This window comes from Lissotriton helveticus, chromosome 9 (genome assembly GCF_964261635.1).
Source record: "Lissotriton helveticus chromosome 9, aLisHel1.1, whole genome shotgun sequence".
Lineage (NCBI taxonomy): Eukaryota > Metazoa > Chordata > Amphibia > Caudata > Salamandridae > Lissotriton > Lissotriton helveticus.
In genome coordinates, this window is record NC_136070.1 from 887,283,630 (window position 1) to 887,299,534 (window position 15,905).

Genomic DNA, 15,905 nt, shown 5'->3' on the forward strand with positions numbered 1-15,905 from the left:
CCGCTACTGACGCCATCTCACAGGCTAATGGGGCGCCCCACGCCGAGTTTCAGCATTGTAGGATGACCACACCAGTACAGCAACTTGCTAGACATCACCTCGGTGCCATCCGGATCTTGGCATCTCAACGCCTAGTGGTATCTTCCATACAGAAAATATTGTTGCGCTGCCTTTGGCCCCATTCGCACATCGGTCCGCTACTGACGCCATCTCACAGGCCAACGGGGCGCCCCACGCCGACTTTTACCATTGTAGGATGGCCACACCAGTACCACAACTTGCTAGACACCACCTCGGTGCCATCCGAATCTTGGCATCTCAGCGCCTTGTGGTGTCTTCTAGTCAGAAAATATTGTTGCGCTGCCTTTGGCCCCATTCGCACATCGGTCCGCTACTGACGCCATCTCACAGGCCAACGGGGCGCCCCACGCCGACTTTCAACATTGTAGGATGGCCACACCAGTGCGGCAACTTACTAGACACCACCTCGGTGCCATCCGGATCTTGGCGCGTTGTGCTGCCTTCGGCCTATTCGCACATCGGTCCGCTACTGACGCAAACTCACAGGCCAACGGGGCGCCCCACGCCGACTTTCAGCATTGTAGGATGGCCACACCAGTGCTGCAACTTGCTGGACACCACCTCGGTGCCATCCGGATATTGGCGCGTTGTGTTGCCTTCGGCCTATTCGCACATCGGTCCGCTACTGACGCCGCCTCACGTGCCAACGTATTTTCTCCGCATTTTATACCCTATGCCGCATAACAGGTCATGTGACTTGTTTATAAAACTTTTCATTGGTTCATTTTACTTTTGGTTTCCTAATGATGGAAGGCTTGATCATATGACCTAAAAACAACACTTTTCATTGGATGAAAACTTTTTTTTTTTCCCAAACGATGAAAGCCCCACCTTGTTTCTGGATGTTTCAGACTGAAGCTGGCGTCAGCATGAGAGCACCATTATCTCGTAGCTCCGTCGTGGTCATTCCGCGAGCAATCATGGCAGCCGCTCCCCACCAGAAGCCTACAGGAGTCGGGGGCCCCCAAAACTTTTGATGAATCCTCAAGGCGGAGGGGACGCTTTCGAGAATGGGGTCCAAGACCTAGCAGACAAGCGTCCGATTTCCAAGGTGTCCCAGGGCCATTTCAGTGGACCAGGCCCAAAAAGGAAACAGCCTGCCGCCATTTTGAGAGTCCTGTGACAGCCGCCTATCGCTGCACCGCAAGAGTGGGCGCAACTCAGCTGAATTGCGGCTTTTGACACAGTGGACCAAAAGCGGACGGAATGGCAACTGAAACGGTAAAGGGGCGCCCCACTACAACAGACGAGACTCCACCTGGAGAGGCCCGTTCACGCCGCCTCCCCCGGGGCGCCCCACGCCGTTATTCGGAGCAGCATTGTAGGATACCAAAACCAGTGTGGCAACTTACTGGACATCACCTTGGTGCCATCGTTCTGCTGCCTTGGAACTATTCGCACAACAGTTTCCTACTGATGACCCACCCCCCGCGACGCCCCACGCCAGAAATCTGGACGTTGTGCTGCGTTGGGACTATTCGCACAGCCGACCGCTACTTCGTTGTTTTTCCCTAAAAATGTTTATATGTTATTACTGTTTTTGTTTTCTTGTATATATTTATAAGTTATTAAAGTTTTATAGTCTTACTACTTTGTTGGAGTGCTATATATTTTTAATGTGACACATAATTGTAAAAACTTTGATGTACAAAGAGTCATCCCTGGAATCTTCCGCTTCAGGCTTGGTCCCCTCCCCAATCACAATACAGGATGGTTTTCAGATAATAGGAACGCGTCTGCTGTGACGGATCTCATCGAGTGTGGGCCTTGATCTACTATAACTCCTTTGAAGAGGGGTGATTCTTTACAGCTGGGGCCATAAACTACATCTGCAGGGCTAGCTGATACCCTAGGACCGGCCTGGACAATCGGACACAGAGGAAAAGGAGTGTCAGAGGGTGCGGTAGTGAATAGGGCGAAAGGGAGGTGTCGGGCGGGCACAGGGTGTGATTCTCAGGGAAGAGCAGCGCAGATGGGGGGTGGTTTATTACCCATGCATAAGACAGAGAGCGGGGGTGACCACTGCCTGGGGGAGATGCTTGCGAGGGTGGGGAGCCATGCTAAGGATCGACAGCGTGCACAGAGTGGGTCTGGTCAAGGCATCTAAAATGACTGCCGTGCACGACAAAAGTGTGGCATTTGAAAAAAGGCAAGATGGCGCAGACAATGTTTTTCAACACTTCCTGATTTCCTTCGAATCGAACGTTAACAGACGTTGGGGCATATTACCAAAGTTAAGCGATATTTATCCCTAACGATGCTTAGCAACGATTTTTTTACCGCTAAGCATCGTCAGAAATTATCGCAGATAAACCTTGCTATTATCAAGGTTTATCGCAAATACGATAAAAAACGACCGCAATGCATTAATATCGCTGAAAACTCAGCGATATTCATGCATTACCGAGCTAATGCTCTTAGCCATGTTATCCACCTCCCATTGGATAACATGGCTAAGAACTGCTCAGGGCAGGTGCTAGCTTTTGGAGATATTCGCGCTTATCGCGAATATTTCCAAAAGTTGATAATAGGAGATAGCGATGTTAGCGACTGTTTCCAGTCGCTAACATCTTGGCATGCCCACTTTGCATGTCATTAGTGATAAATATCACTCACATGCAAAGTGGGGCCCAAGATGGTCGCTATCTCCTACTAGCCGTCGCTAACTGGTGTTAGCAACAGCTAGGTAATACAGATATAATTTTATCTCCGCGAAGCGGAGCGCTGTTACAGATATATATCTTGTTTTTGAACGTTATTTTCTCAAAATCCACTGAAGCACATATATTGAGACCTAGCAAAGGCACATCGAGCTACCAGTCCCTACAATTTTGCCAAGTTTCGTGCAAATCCATTCAGCCGTTCGATTATTATTATTATTTTTTTTTTTGCCCCGCGGGGCCCTTTTAAAACCTCCACATCAAACCTAAGAGGTCAAGGAGGATCTACTATGCCCCCTTATGGTCATTTGCCCCTTCGCTTTGGCCTCCTCTTGTCTCTCGATCCTACCGAGAGACAAGATGGCGGCCGCTACGGACTGTTTGCAATGTTTACAGACGCCGGAGAACCAATCAGCTTCGCAAACCTCCGTTACGCGAAGCGGAGCGCTGTTACAGATATATATCTTTTTTTGAACTTTAATTTCTCAAAATCCACTGGAGCACATATATTGAGACCTAGCAAAGGCACATCGGGCTACCAGTCCCTAATATTTTACCAAGTTTCGTGCAAATCCATTCAGCCGTTCGATTATTATTATTATTATTTTTTTTTGCCCCGCGGGGCCCTTTTAAAACCTCCACATCAAACCTAGGGGGTCAGCGAGGATCTACTATGCCCCCTTATGGTCATTTGCCCCTTCGCTTTGGCCTCCTCTTGTCTCTCGATCCTACCGAGAGACAAGATGGCGGCCGCTACGGACTGTTTGGAATGTTCACAGACGCCGGAGAACCAATCAGCTTCGCTTCACAAAGCTCCGTACCGCGAAAAGTCCGCGAACCGGAGCGCTGCCCGGTCCGCTGTTACAGATATATATCTTTTTTTGAACGTTAATTTCTCAAAATCCACTGGAGCACATATATTGAGACCTAGCAAAGGCACATCGGGCTACCAGTCCCTACAATTTTGCCAAGTTTCGTGCAAATCCATTCAGCCGTTCGGGCTAAAAGTGAGGCCAACCGCCCTATGGAAAACTCAATGTTAAAAACACGTTTTGGGACCCCCCTTTTTTCTCGGCCCGCCCTTGACGAACCCCCCCCAAATTTTCAAGGGCTGCTCAGAAACAAAATGTGCCATTTTCCTGAAAATTTCAGCCAATTCCGTCCACAAACGCCAAAGTTATTAGACATAGAATTTTCAAAAATCCCATAGAGAAAAAATCCTAACTATATATACCTACTGGCGACCGCCAGTAGGTAATATATAGATATATATATATAAATATATTAATTTAGTTATATTTTATTGTGGTATATTGTAAATATTTTGGTAAAGTAATACACTTTCTTTTAAACTAAAACTGTGTATGAAATATTTTATGTCTATTTAAAATATTTGATTTACGTAAAAACATGTATTTCTATATTTATTAACAATATTGTAATTATTTGGCAATATTATTTCAGTTGATATTGTTTGAATGAATGTTTGTGACAGATTATATGCTTATTAAAAGGTTAAGATATTTTTGTTTCTGTTATTTATGTTTTTCGTATAAGTAAATATGTATCTGTTTATCAACGATATTTGTGGTTTTATTAGCTAAGTATAGGAAGGTGATATTTTGTTATTTATTTTCTAACAGTTTTGTGTTTCGATATTGTATGCATCGATATTATGTCAGTGATCCACATGGGGAATATACACTTCTTGTTAATGTGTGGTCGAGTGGTGTCCCCGCTGGTGTGCCTTTCATTATAAAACAGGGCTGTACGGTATGTGATAGAGCAATTGTAAAGGTGTTGAAATGATCCTATTTCCAATGAACGTGCATATTTGGAGTATTCATCCCTTTTTTTTAAACATATTTTTATAGATTTTATGCAGATCATACACACATTGCAGAATTATATAGCAGCAGCTATTATGAATATTTCCTGTGTCTTGATATGGCATCAGTTACATAACAGCTCTTGAAAAACAGACCCTTTAAATTCACACATTGGAGTATTCTTTGGAAGCAACAGGGTTATCATGCTCTGGCAGGCCTCTCTCAAGATAATAGATTTGTAATCTGTGCTGCTGCAAAAGAAAATTTTGGGCTAACTGAAGGTCAATTTCTACAATATCCAAAGTTATCACATAATTCTAAAGAGATGTCTCCTACCTTTCCAGAGGAACCCATGCCCACTCGCACTATGATAGAATTGTATGCCATGTCAGGTTGCAGAGAAGTAATCACATGTATGCAGAGCTCTACATGCAGATAGACCCACAAGACAAAATACAAGGCAAATGGCAGGAAATCATACCCAAACACATCACAGACTCTCTGTGAATAAATTAAAATGGGGGTAAAGTCGTTGTCCAGTACCACACTGTTTAAGCTTATACAGTATAATAATATATTAACTTTTAGTGATTACATATTTAGCAAGTTAAAATATTTGTTTTTATTTGGAAATATCTTAGAACTCAATACATCTTTTAAATAAAAAATAAACTACTTAATAAAATGTTTTAATATGTTTTGAATGGAAAATAACTATGTTTTTGTATATTTAACTTTTTATATTGTAAATACATATTATGGTTATATTGTTTTTTTTTAGAAATTCTATATTAATGTAGTCTTTGTTTTTGTTGTCAATTTCTGTATTTGCTATAACAAAACTACCAATATTTTCATACTCAACATTTATTTTATACACGTTATAAGTATCTAAGTTCAATATATTTACCAGTATTTCTGACATGATGTTGTTGTAGTGTATATTCCATTTGCCAAGGTTCGCTTGTAAAAGTGGGCAGCCTTTGAAATGAGGATGTCACTTTTCTCTCCCCTCCTCTGTCTTATCTTCAAAAACACAGTCACTGGGGCAATAAGGTCACACAGAGATGGCCAAAGGGCCATAGTGGTACTGCACATTTGCAGTCATAAAATGAAAAGAAGAGAGAATACAGCAATGCAATTTCTTTTGGTTCTATTCTCAGTTGAATGCCTTCCCCTAGGATCAGAATTAAGGTTATTTCAGGAATTACTAGGTGCTGCCCTGTGAATGTGCATCTCCTAGTTTCCATAAATGCCCCTTTGTTTTATTGATTGCAGGAAAGGGAGAATCCAGAGACTGAATTCCATAATGAAAACCTTGTGGTCTCTACAGTGAACCTCTTCTTCGCTGGTACTGAGACAGTCAGCACAACCCTGCGATATGGCATCATGATCCTTCTCAGGCACCCGGAAATTGAAGGTATGTTGGGGGAAAATCTGATATGGTGATAACAAAATGATTTGCTCTGGAAACACAATGATACTATGTGCGAAGATGAGTGAAATTTTACTTCAGAGCTTCCTGAAACCAAGATCAAAGTAGACTAAGGACTGATGGTGTGTTCAATTCTACCTAGTAAAATTGTTGGTCAGGCTACACAGCTATTGCACTCATGAAACTTTGGCAGTGCCTGCTTCGAGCCACTGGATACATATGTGGACACCAAAATACATGTTTGGATTCTGAATTTATTTTACATCATCATAATTTGGCCCAGAATAAGAGAAAGAATATAAATTAGAAAAAAGGAGCAACAGAAATATTTGAAAATAGAGGCAAACGGTGGAAGAAGAAAGATGTGTAAGTTGAACGCAAGACTATGTAGCTTTGGTATTCCATAACCACAACATTTATTTATTGTTGTACAAAGTAAACTTCATGCCATGGTATTAGGACTTTCATATTTGAAGGTTTGTTGTCTTGTTTAAGACTTACCTGGGTGCTTTGCTACTGAACACGCCGACTTCCTGAGATTTAGCCTCCCTGTATCCCCGGAGGGATTGACCGCCTCTGCCGCTCGTTTACTTCTTGCAGCACCCGCTTCGCGGGTGCCGCTGCGCGGCTTGAGGCGTGGGGTCGAGGCTCTAGGAGGACTGCTCAGCGTGAGTAAGGAGGAGGGAGCTCCGTGAGGCTGAGGAGAGCGCGCGCCGCAGGGACTCAGAAGACCAGGAGTCCCTGCGCTGCACAGGTGTGCACGGCCGCGCCCCCAGCAGGACACAGCCCCCGGCCGCAACGCCCCTCTATAACCAACAGCCTGACGCTCAGCGGGACGTGAGCGGGACGCCGAGCGAAGCCCGAGCAAAGGGCGGGCAGTCTGAGGCAGTCAGGGGCAGACAGAGGCTGGGCTGGGCCACATCTCTTACATTCAGCTCTGGGCCCTGGTGGGTCGCGTTACATTGTCTAAAGGCATTCCTTTTATCATGTCAACCCGTTCTGGCAAATTACTTAGGTCTGAGGGCGAAAGGGGTGGTGCTGTTGGGAGCCCAGTGATTGGAACTATGGACCGTTTTATTACGAGAGTGGCGGCGGTCATTGAAAATGAGATCGCCATTTCTGAACGGCGACTCTCCGAGGTCTATCTCCCTGCCAGACGCTCCTCTCTGGGGGCTGTAGCCCAGGTCTTATCACCTGCTAGCGAGAACACTCATTCAGTTCCCCCTGATGTCCCGGATGCTTCTGCAGATCTTCCCCAAATGGTAGAAACTGGGAGCAATATAGATAGGCCGGAACACCCATCTGCGCTTCTATCTAGTGGTGTTGTGGAAGTCTGTGACGCAGATACAGCACCTCCACCTGCTCCCCTAATCACAAGCTCTACTCAAATAATATTGCCAACCTCACCTGTTCATAACATAGTAAACCTAGTTGGGGTGCAATCTGTGCTTGACTCGAGTGGGCAAAATAAAAGGGCCAAAAATAAAAGGGCAGTATGCTCTAGTAAGGGTAGGCCGGTGAAACAGGCCGCGCTATATAAGCAACCGAGAAAAACTCTTGAGCAGGGTGTGAGGGACGTAAGGGGGTCGGTCCCAGCAGATAAGGTAGTGGTGGAGGGGGGCTCTGTGGACGCACCCACGGGTAGAAACTACTGCTCGCCCTCTATTAGTAGTGCTGCTAATGTTTCCTCAGTTTTTGAACAAAATATGATTGATAGGATTATGGAGAGGGTAAACACTCTCTTTGTGCCGTTGCTGACCCAGGTTAAGGGTTTGGGGACTAGAATAGACAAATTAGAGCAATCAACCCTTGACGGCTTCTTCTCACTTAAATCTATATTTAAACAGCACAAAAGAGTGAGTGAGAACCAGGCCATGGACCTAAATGAGAGTGCGCCTTCAGTAGTCCCCGCGCAAACTCAGGCGGATTCTAATCACCCAATTAGGGCAAAGAAGGTAAATACTGGCAACATACAAGCACCTGTACCTGTAATTCCTCCCCCAACAAAAGTAGGGCTCCAACACAAGGGAATGGAAACATCTTCTGAGGTCGCCAAAAGTACACCTAAATTAACATCCCATCCGCAGCCCTCGGTAAGCGGAGGGATGGTAAAGGTTAGCCAAGCCTCTGGCACACAAGACAAAGGCAAGGGAGTAGCGACAGAGAAGGTCACTAAAACTGCCCCTCATCCTGTAGCCCCGGTTACAACTACAACGGTCCCCCGTAAAATTCCACGGCGGACTCCTCCAATAAATTTACCACCAGATTGTCACCCCTTTGTTGGTGTCCTAGTAAACGTTCCCCCACTGAAGGAAGACCAAGTGGAGAATCATCAGTCCCTCAAGAATAAGTGTATTCACTGGCTAAAATCAAATAAGCCAATCCCGAATGGTCTAGATGGGCTAATTTTAAGCGTCCGCAGAGTAGGGTGGATAGGCCAAGGAAAAAAAAAATACAGGAGGGGGACTGTGTAATTATAAACTTCCAAGATCCCAGAGTGGTGAGTTCCATCTGTGGCCCTATAAAAAATATGGATGAGGTAGGGGTTAAACTAGTGGACCTAACCTTTTTTTATCCCAGGACAATTGTAATGCCATCCCGGGTGGGCCCTAGCACAATTGACTCCGGCCAAAAATGGGACCCATGTGTGGTTGGGGGTCTGGGATACAACGGGTCGAATCCTCTGTGGGGGCCAAGGAGTTGTTGACTGGAGGAGGGTGATACGAGGGTGATTGTAGTGCCTGATCCCAGCATGGTAACTGCCATTAGAATGGGCTTAATGACAGTACTACCACCCCAAATATTCTCTCCTATAAGTACAGGCGATAGTGGACCGGTAGACCCTCTCCCCATTCCCTTGGACAGTAATTTGTCTGTTCCCCCTGCGAGGCCTATGGACAGGAGTGTTCTCGCGGTCTGTGACGTACCAGCTGTGACGGACCGTAATTGTAAGGTTTTCAGTTGGAATGTCGCAGGGATCGCAAGAAAACTGGCCCTTCCAGACTGGAATGCTTTGGTTGATGACCATGCCATATGCATTTTCCAGGAGACCTGGAGTTTCGACCCATTACACAGGGTGGGATTTTCCTCCTACTATGTGCCCGCACAAATTTCAGAATCGGGGAGAGGACGCCCCTCGGGAGGTTTGCTTATATGGGTGGCAGCTTCCCTAGACTGTAGAATAGAGGACCTTCAGACAGGATGTCCAGATATTCAAAATATTATTTTAAGAGACTCTAGGGGTCGCATAATATTGAATATCTATAACGTATATGCCAGAGGGACTAAGGGCGGGAGGAAGTCGACTGTATTATCTCTCCTGGAAAGCTACCTTAGTACAACTTCACACAAGTCGTGTACCCTGGTAGCGGGCGACATGAACTGTACGTTCGAGCCCTTGGGCTCGGATGTTGCCTTAGAGCAAGATGAGGAGGACGCGAAGATAGGGATCCCAACCTTGGAGATTCCTCCCATTAGGAGATGGTCACAGGTGGCGTTACAGTTATACACCTTGAGCACTGAATTTAATTTAAGGGCAGTGAATGGGAGGACGATTTCAGATAGGGGGGGGCACATACTTATAACAGACCAGGACATACTTCTAGAATTGATTATATTCTATTAGATATATGTCTGTGGAGCCAGGTGAGGGATATGGTTGTGGTACCCACGGTCGAAAGCGATCACAACCCGCTTTCCTTGACCATGGTTCAGTGGTGGTGTCATTCTATGAAGGTGTATAACAACCCCATATTAACTCACCCAGATGAGTCGGTAGTCTCACTATGTGGAAGGCGCCTAAAATGGGCTAAATTGGTCATGTCGGAGGAAAATGTTGGAGAAATATCAACCCTTTTAGGTCATGCACTGACAAATTTGGGGACCATCCCGGAAGGGGTGGGTAGGGCTTGCGAGGTCTTTGCCTCACTAACAGAGGCGCTGACTAATGTGTTTTCTATCCCCCCGAGTAAGCTAGGGAGGAAAGGAGGTGTAAAGAAAGCTAGCGGGTGGTACACACAACTGTGCAGGCTAAACAAATCAAGACTTGTTGAGGCAGTGAAATCCAAATCCCACCCTGACATATTGGAAGCAAGGAAGGCATATAATAGATCCCTTAAATTTGCTAAAAAGGAGTGGGAAGAGAAATTTTGGGAGGACCTACTTGTCGCTAGTAAAAGTAAAGACCCTAGGAGTTTTTGGAACCTTGTATGCTCCCGGAATAGGCCTGATGAAGCTATGAGACCCTGTAATATCCCCCCACAAAGCTGGGTCAAACACTTTGGGGCCCTATACCTTCCGGCGGATGGGGCACTAAATGTCAGGATGCTCCCCCCACTAGTATCTGAACCCCATGGCTACAATCTCTTTTCAGCTCTAGAGATTGAAAAGGTGATTGGGCGTGTAGCCCCCCGGAAGGCAGCAGGCCCTGATGGCTTACCGGGGGACCTCATGCGGGCATATCCAGTGGCCTGGGGAGGGGTTATAGCGGCACTCCTTAATGATATTATGAAGGGGGGGCCAGTGCCTGATTCCTGGAAAGGGGCGGTGGTGGTCCCAATCTATAAAAAAGTTCTAGAGAAATCCCAGGGAACTACCGCCCCATAAGCCTCATTGACTCCACCCAAAAGATAGCAGGTAAAGCTATCCTGGGTAGGATTCTTCATTGGGTGGAGGAAAACAAAATACTAACAGATTTCCAGGCAGGGTTTCGGGCAGGTACAGGGACGATTGAGCAGGTGTTTAGGTTGGCACTCCTTGGTTGGAAGGTGGTGGAACTAGGCAAGGGCAGTCTATACTTGGCTTTTATAGATCTAAGGACTGCTTTTGACCTAGTTCCCCGGGAGGAGTTATGGAGGGTGCTCTATGGGTTGGGGTTACCTCCTTACATTTTGTCCCTCCTTATTAGCCTACACGAACATACCTTTGCTCAGGTTCGTTGGGGGAGAAAGGGAGAGATAACTGAGAAGATCCCAGTGTCTTGGGGTGTGAGACAGGGATGCGTCCTAGCGCCCACCCTCTTTTCATTATATGTCAATGGGGTGGTGGACTATCTCCGGCAAGAACCAGCCGATGCTCCTTGTCTAGGGGGAGTGCGGATCCCAACTTTACTTTTTGCGGACGATACGCTCTTGATTTCTAAGACTCCGCAAGGCCTCCAGAAGTTGCTTGCCCGCTTCCAGAACTTTTGTGCTTTAAGGGGCTTGGTAATCAATGTAGATAAAACCAAGTTCCTTATTCTAAACCCTCCAAAGAAACTGGGCCGCCCACCCACTCTTAACTCTGTTCCTTTGGAAAAAGTATCAGAATTCGACTATCTCGGAATACGGATTACGGACACCATGAATTGGTCACCCCATATTGCTAAGATGGTCTTGAATCACAAGAGAGTAGGAGGGGCCCTCCTGAGGGAATTTCGGGCTTCACCAAGGAGGTCGCTTGCCCCAGCAATTGACATCTACAAGGCTAAGGGAGTAACATCAGCCCTATATGGAGCAGAGCTGTTGGGGCATTGCTGCCTGGATTCCCTGGTAACATCAGAGAGCAAGCTCTTGAAATCTCTAATCGCCCTGCCTCCAAGCACCCCTACAGTGCCTGTGCTGTTGGACACTGGGTGTAAGAATATCAAAGATCAAGCCCGGCTTCGGCCACTCCTTCTATGGGCATGTATTTGGAGGGGTGAAGAGTTAAAATAATATGCTGAAGGGCTGGCAGAGATAATGAGATTGGGCGGTTGGGCAAAGATCAAGTGGTTGAGAGACACGAAAAAACTTTTGGAGGATATTGGGCTTGGGGACTGCTGGTCATCAAGAACGGCTCCACCAAAAGATGTTTTGAAAAGTCTCTACTGGAAATGGGTAGCGGACCAGCTAGTGACAAATTCTAGACATTGTAAATCTACAGCTGCCTTTTTAATAATTAAAGATGTTGTAGTCTATGAACCATATCTGGACTTAATTACCCTGGCAACTGATCGAGCACTGTATTTTAAATTTAGAGTGGGCTCCCTTCCAGTTGGTGCCCTGGTGTCTAAGTGGAAATCGGGTATCCACACGTCCCCCCTTTGCGCCTGTTGCACCACGAGGACAGAGTCCATACCGCACATATTGTTTGAATGCCCGGACTATGCTAAACCCAGGGGCTTTTGGCTCAAACCTCTTTGTCGCAATATGGGCACGCGTAGCCATCTGGTAGCTCTTCGCATCCTTATGACGGACACTTCACCTCCTATTGTTTGTGGTGTAGCCAAATTTTTAAAACATTTTTGGTTGATTCGCTGCAAGAGATTGTCAATAGCGGTTTAATTCGTTTTTTAGTTAATTTATTCTGACATTTCATGTCTTTTTATCTTTTTTAACTGTACATTCAATACTGCTTTTAAAATGTCTTTTTCCAGTTTTCTTAAAAATGCTGTATTTGTGTACGCTTTCAAGATATCTTGCATATCGAATAAAAGCTTCAACCAATATTCCAAAGAGATTTGCTGTCTCTTTTGCGTTTTTTTCTTTGTTTCCTATAGCTCTGTGACTTTTTGTTTACTAACACAAGAGAAGATGGCTTTGATTTCTGAGTAACCGAAACACAAATTAGTTGTGTTTTGCATCTGCAGTATTTAAACTGCACTGGTTGCATACTGAAATTTCAAGTAAAGTACTTAAGATAAAGAATTGATGGAGAAGACACATCAGAATGACAGGTGAGAAAGCAAGTTTCTCTGAAATGATTGTTCACTATTAGTGACACTGTGACATTGTTGTGGACAACACCTGTTAGAGATTCATACTGGTCAGGCACTGGGATGAAGATTCTTATAGAAACTAGAAAGACAGGATGCTCTTCTTTGCTGGATCCTTGCATGGAGGACAACGTAACGATCTGGAACATTTAGTCCCCATCTTCACTCGTACCTCTTGCTGGACTTTTATTAATAGATCATGCCTTCTCTAAACTCTCAAACCGGGGGGCTGTTATGCCCTTTTTGCTAGTAAACCCACTGACTCTAGATTGCCCCGGCGGATATCACTCAATTTATAACCTTCCTTTTCTTCTGTATATCATTGAAGGCACTGTAGCCATGTTGAATGCAACCAGCTGTAAAACATTAAGGGGCGTGACGCAAGTGATTGCACGGCAACGCAAGTCCTTATTTGTAGATTTACTAAACCATGCAAAGCCATTTTGCATGGCTTTGGGTGGTTGAGTAAATAGTACAAAGTAATGCCTTGTGTTACTTTGTGTTGTGCATATATTACATGGGTGGAGCAAGGGCGTTCCCACCCATTCACCCATGTATTTTGACTCAAACCCAGATTTAAAAAAACTTGTAAACATTGGTTTTTGTGCCAAAATGGTGCCCCATCCCGACAGAGGAATAATGAGGAGCAATATCTTTATTTCTTCTCATTAAATCCTCTTTCCACGTGGGTTGCACTCTGCAGCACACGTAGAAAGAGGAATATGCCATTAAGGATTGTCCTACCTGTAATGCAGATACCTTTCTATTATGGTCCAACTGTGCCTGTTTTGGTGCCAGATAGTACAGTTCACCACCACACGGAGAGAGCAGAAATGCTTCATATGTTTGTAAATATGAAACATTTCTGCTCTCTTCCTTTCACACAACACAGCACTACACGTTCCTTTCCTGCTTTGTGTTGCATTGAAGAATAGTAAAACTGCCCCACTGAGTCAATTCTATGCATCACAAAGCTGAATGCCTGATCTCTAGAATGGTAGGCTGAAGGATGTCAAAACAGTAAATGAGCAGAGGCAACCAGACAGTACTGAAGAAGACTAGTTGGATGCCTGAGACACCTTTAACCGTCCTGTGAGAAAATAGGTTATTAGTTAGGAAGTATGTGAGTTCTTTCTAAGTAATGAGTCCAAAATCATCTCTGGTCCAATACATAAGTTCAATAAAATGAACCTGGGCTGAACTTGTGGTAGCAACAACACAGCGATGAAAGACTTAAAGTAAGGAAATGTGCTAAATATTTGACAGTACCTAAATAATTAAAAAGTAAAAAAACGACTCCTATTTTTAAAAATCAAGATAAATGTAATGAGAAAAAGTGACTTTAAAATTATTAAAATCCAATCAGGTAACTGGGATATGAATTGTCAAAGTTTAATCAGAAAGTAAGATGCCAATTAGAAGTCATTGTCTGTATTTAACCATGACCTTGAGACAATTTGAGCCTGACTGTGATGGAGCAGAGACCGGACACACCAAGGGGTTTGTATCCACAAAGTTTACCTTCTGACGTACTCACAGAAATGGAAGTTGAAATACTCGAGAGGGATGCCAGTAGCTTATCCCAAATGAAAGTACGCAACAATTGTATTTTAAGGGCACTTAATACCTTTAGGGGCTAGTCACTGTAGGAACATGCCAACATGAAATTCTTACACATTCTACTTTTAAATACTAGGCATTGTATCTTGTAGGCTAAAATACAAACTTAAGGATGACTATCTTATTATTTAAAAGTAGGGCTCCGTCCTGTCTAAAATATTTATTTTAAGAGGTTCACCTGCTCTGAGGTTTTGTGAATGTTATCTGACCAGTTCTAACAGTGACCTGCTCCACTCTCCAAAGTGTGTCCCTCTCCATACCTTGAAGGATGCACCAGACAGGGTCAAACACCAGAGGGTTAGAGGTGTGGGTTTAAGAATGAGTGAGACACAAAAAACACTACCTTTAGCATGATTTTCTTATGTAATGTTCCTGGTCGCAGTAGGATGTTAACAGAGTCTCTTAGATGGCAGAGCGACATACTAATCAGAGAAGCAACATCCAGTTCCTTAATATTAATGACAGCTTTGTGATATTTCGAATAAACATATAATAAGCCTGTATACAAACAGGCTTTGAATCAGTGCTCTGCTGTGAATATAAGCTAAGCAGGAGGGAACAGGGCCGGACTGGCCATAGCGGGCACCGGGCAATCCCCCGGTGGGCCGCACAGGTGGGGGCCAGTTTTGGTCCCCTGGGGGCCATTTTGTTACAGGGCCGTTTCTGCAGCTTAGATGCAAAATTGACCCTGTAACAAAATCGGCCCAAAAAACGGCCCCGGCAAAGAGCTCGGCAGCACCTCCAACCCCCCTGGAGGAGGGTGTAGGGCGGGGCCGGTCAAGCACTTTGCCAGGGCCGGTTGTGGTTCCCAGTCCAGCCCTGGGAGTGAAGCTGGTAGGCCCCAGCCTCAGGAAAGGGATGGGAACTCTTCTGAGCAGGGAAAGGAAAATACAGCAAAACAAAGCAAAAAGATAGTACAGGGATTAAATTCAACATAAAAGGCCAGGAGATAACAAACCACAGATGGAAAACTACAGAGGTGTGTCAAAGCCAAAGTACAGTCCAAATAGCAAGGTAAGAGTAACAGGCAAAGACGGTAGATTACAGAAAAAGAGTAATGGGGAAAAATATAATAGTTTGGGACAGGAATGGCAAACAAACTAGGAGCAAGGGATGAGACAATATAGCACAAAAGGTAGCTGTCTGTTTCTTAATATCTTTGTGCTGTTTAAATATTTCCACTACCTGTTGTGACCCAGAAATTACTCCTTTGACCCAGACTGGGGAGCTATTAATGCTGCACCTGCTGCAATATGCCGGTCCACCCCAGCCTTATAGAGATGCATCTCACTATGGTTCTCATAGCCATTCTCAAGCCTCGAACATCCTCAAGCCTCAGACACCCTGCTTATTCTGGACACCTGAAGAATTAAAAGCTACAGGAATCAGGCTGCACATGTATGAAAGTAATATATACCAACTGGAGATTAGCCAATTTTACCATGTGTAACAGGTTAGAACTCATACAATGGAGAATAGATGGCAGTAGTTGAAAACCAGCATTAGCAGCAAATATTCAGGGTGGCTATACAAAAAGAGTAATTTTC

The 15,905-nt window shown here is 44.9% G+C and overlaps 1 protein-coding gene across 1 annotated transcript in view; it reads left to right on the forward strand.

Annotated features, from left to right (window-relative positions):
• Positions 1-15,905, forward strand: part of LOC144781957 (cytochrome P450 2G1-like) — a 415,302-nt gene that overhangs the window by 324,916 nt on the left and 74,481 nt on the right. The window contains exon 6 of the mRNA XM_078661047.1: positions 5,849-5,990. Coding sequence (XP_078517173.1) covers positions 5,849-5,990 — 142 coding nt within the window. The remainder of the gene's footprint in view (positions 1-5,848; positions 5,991-15,905) is intronic.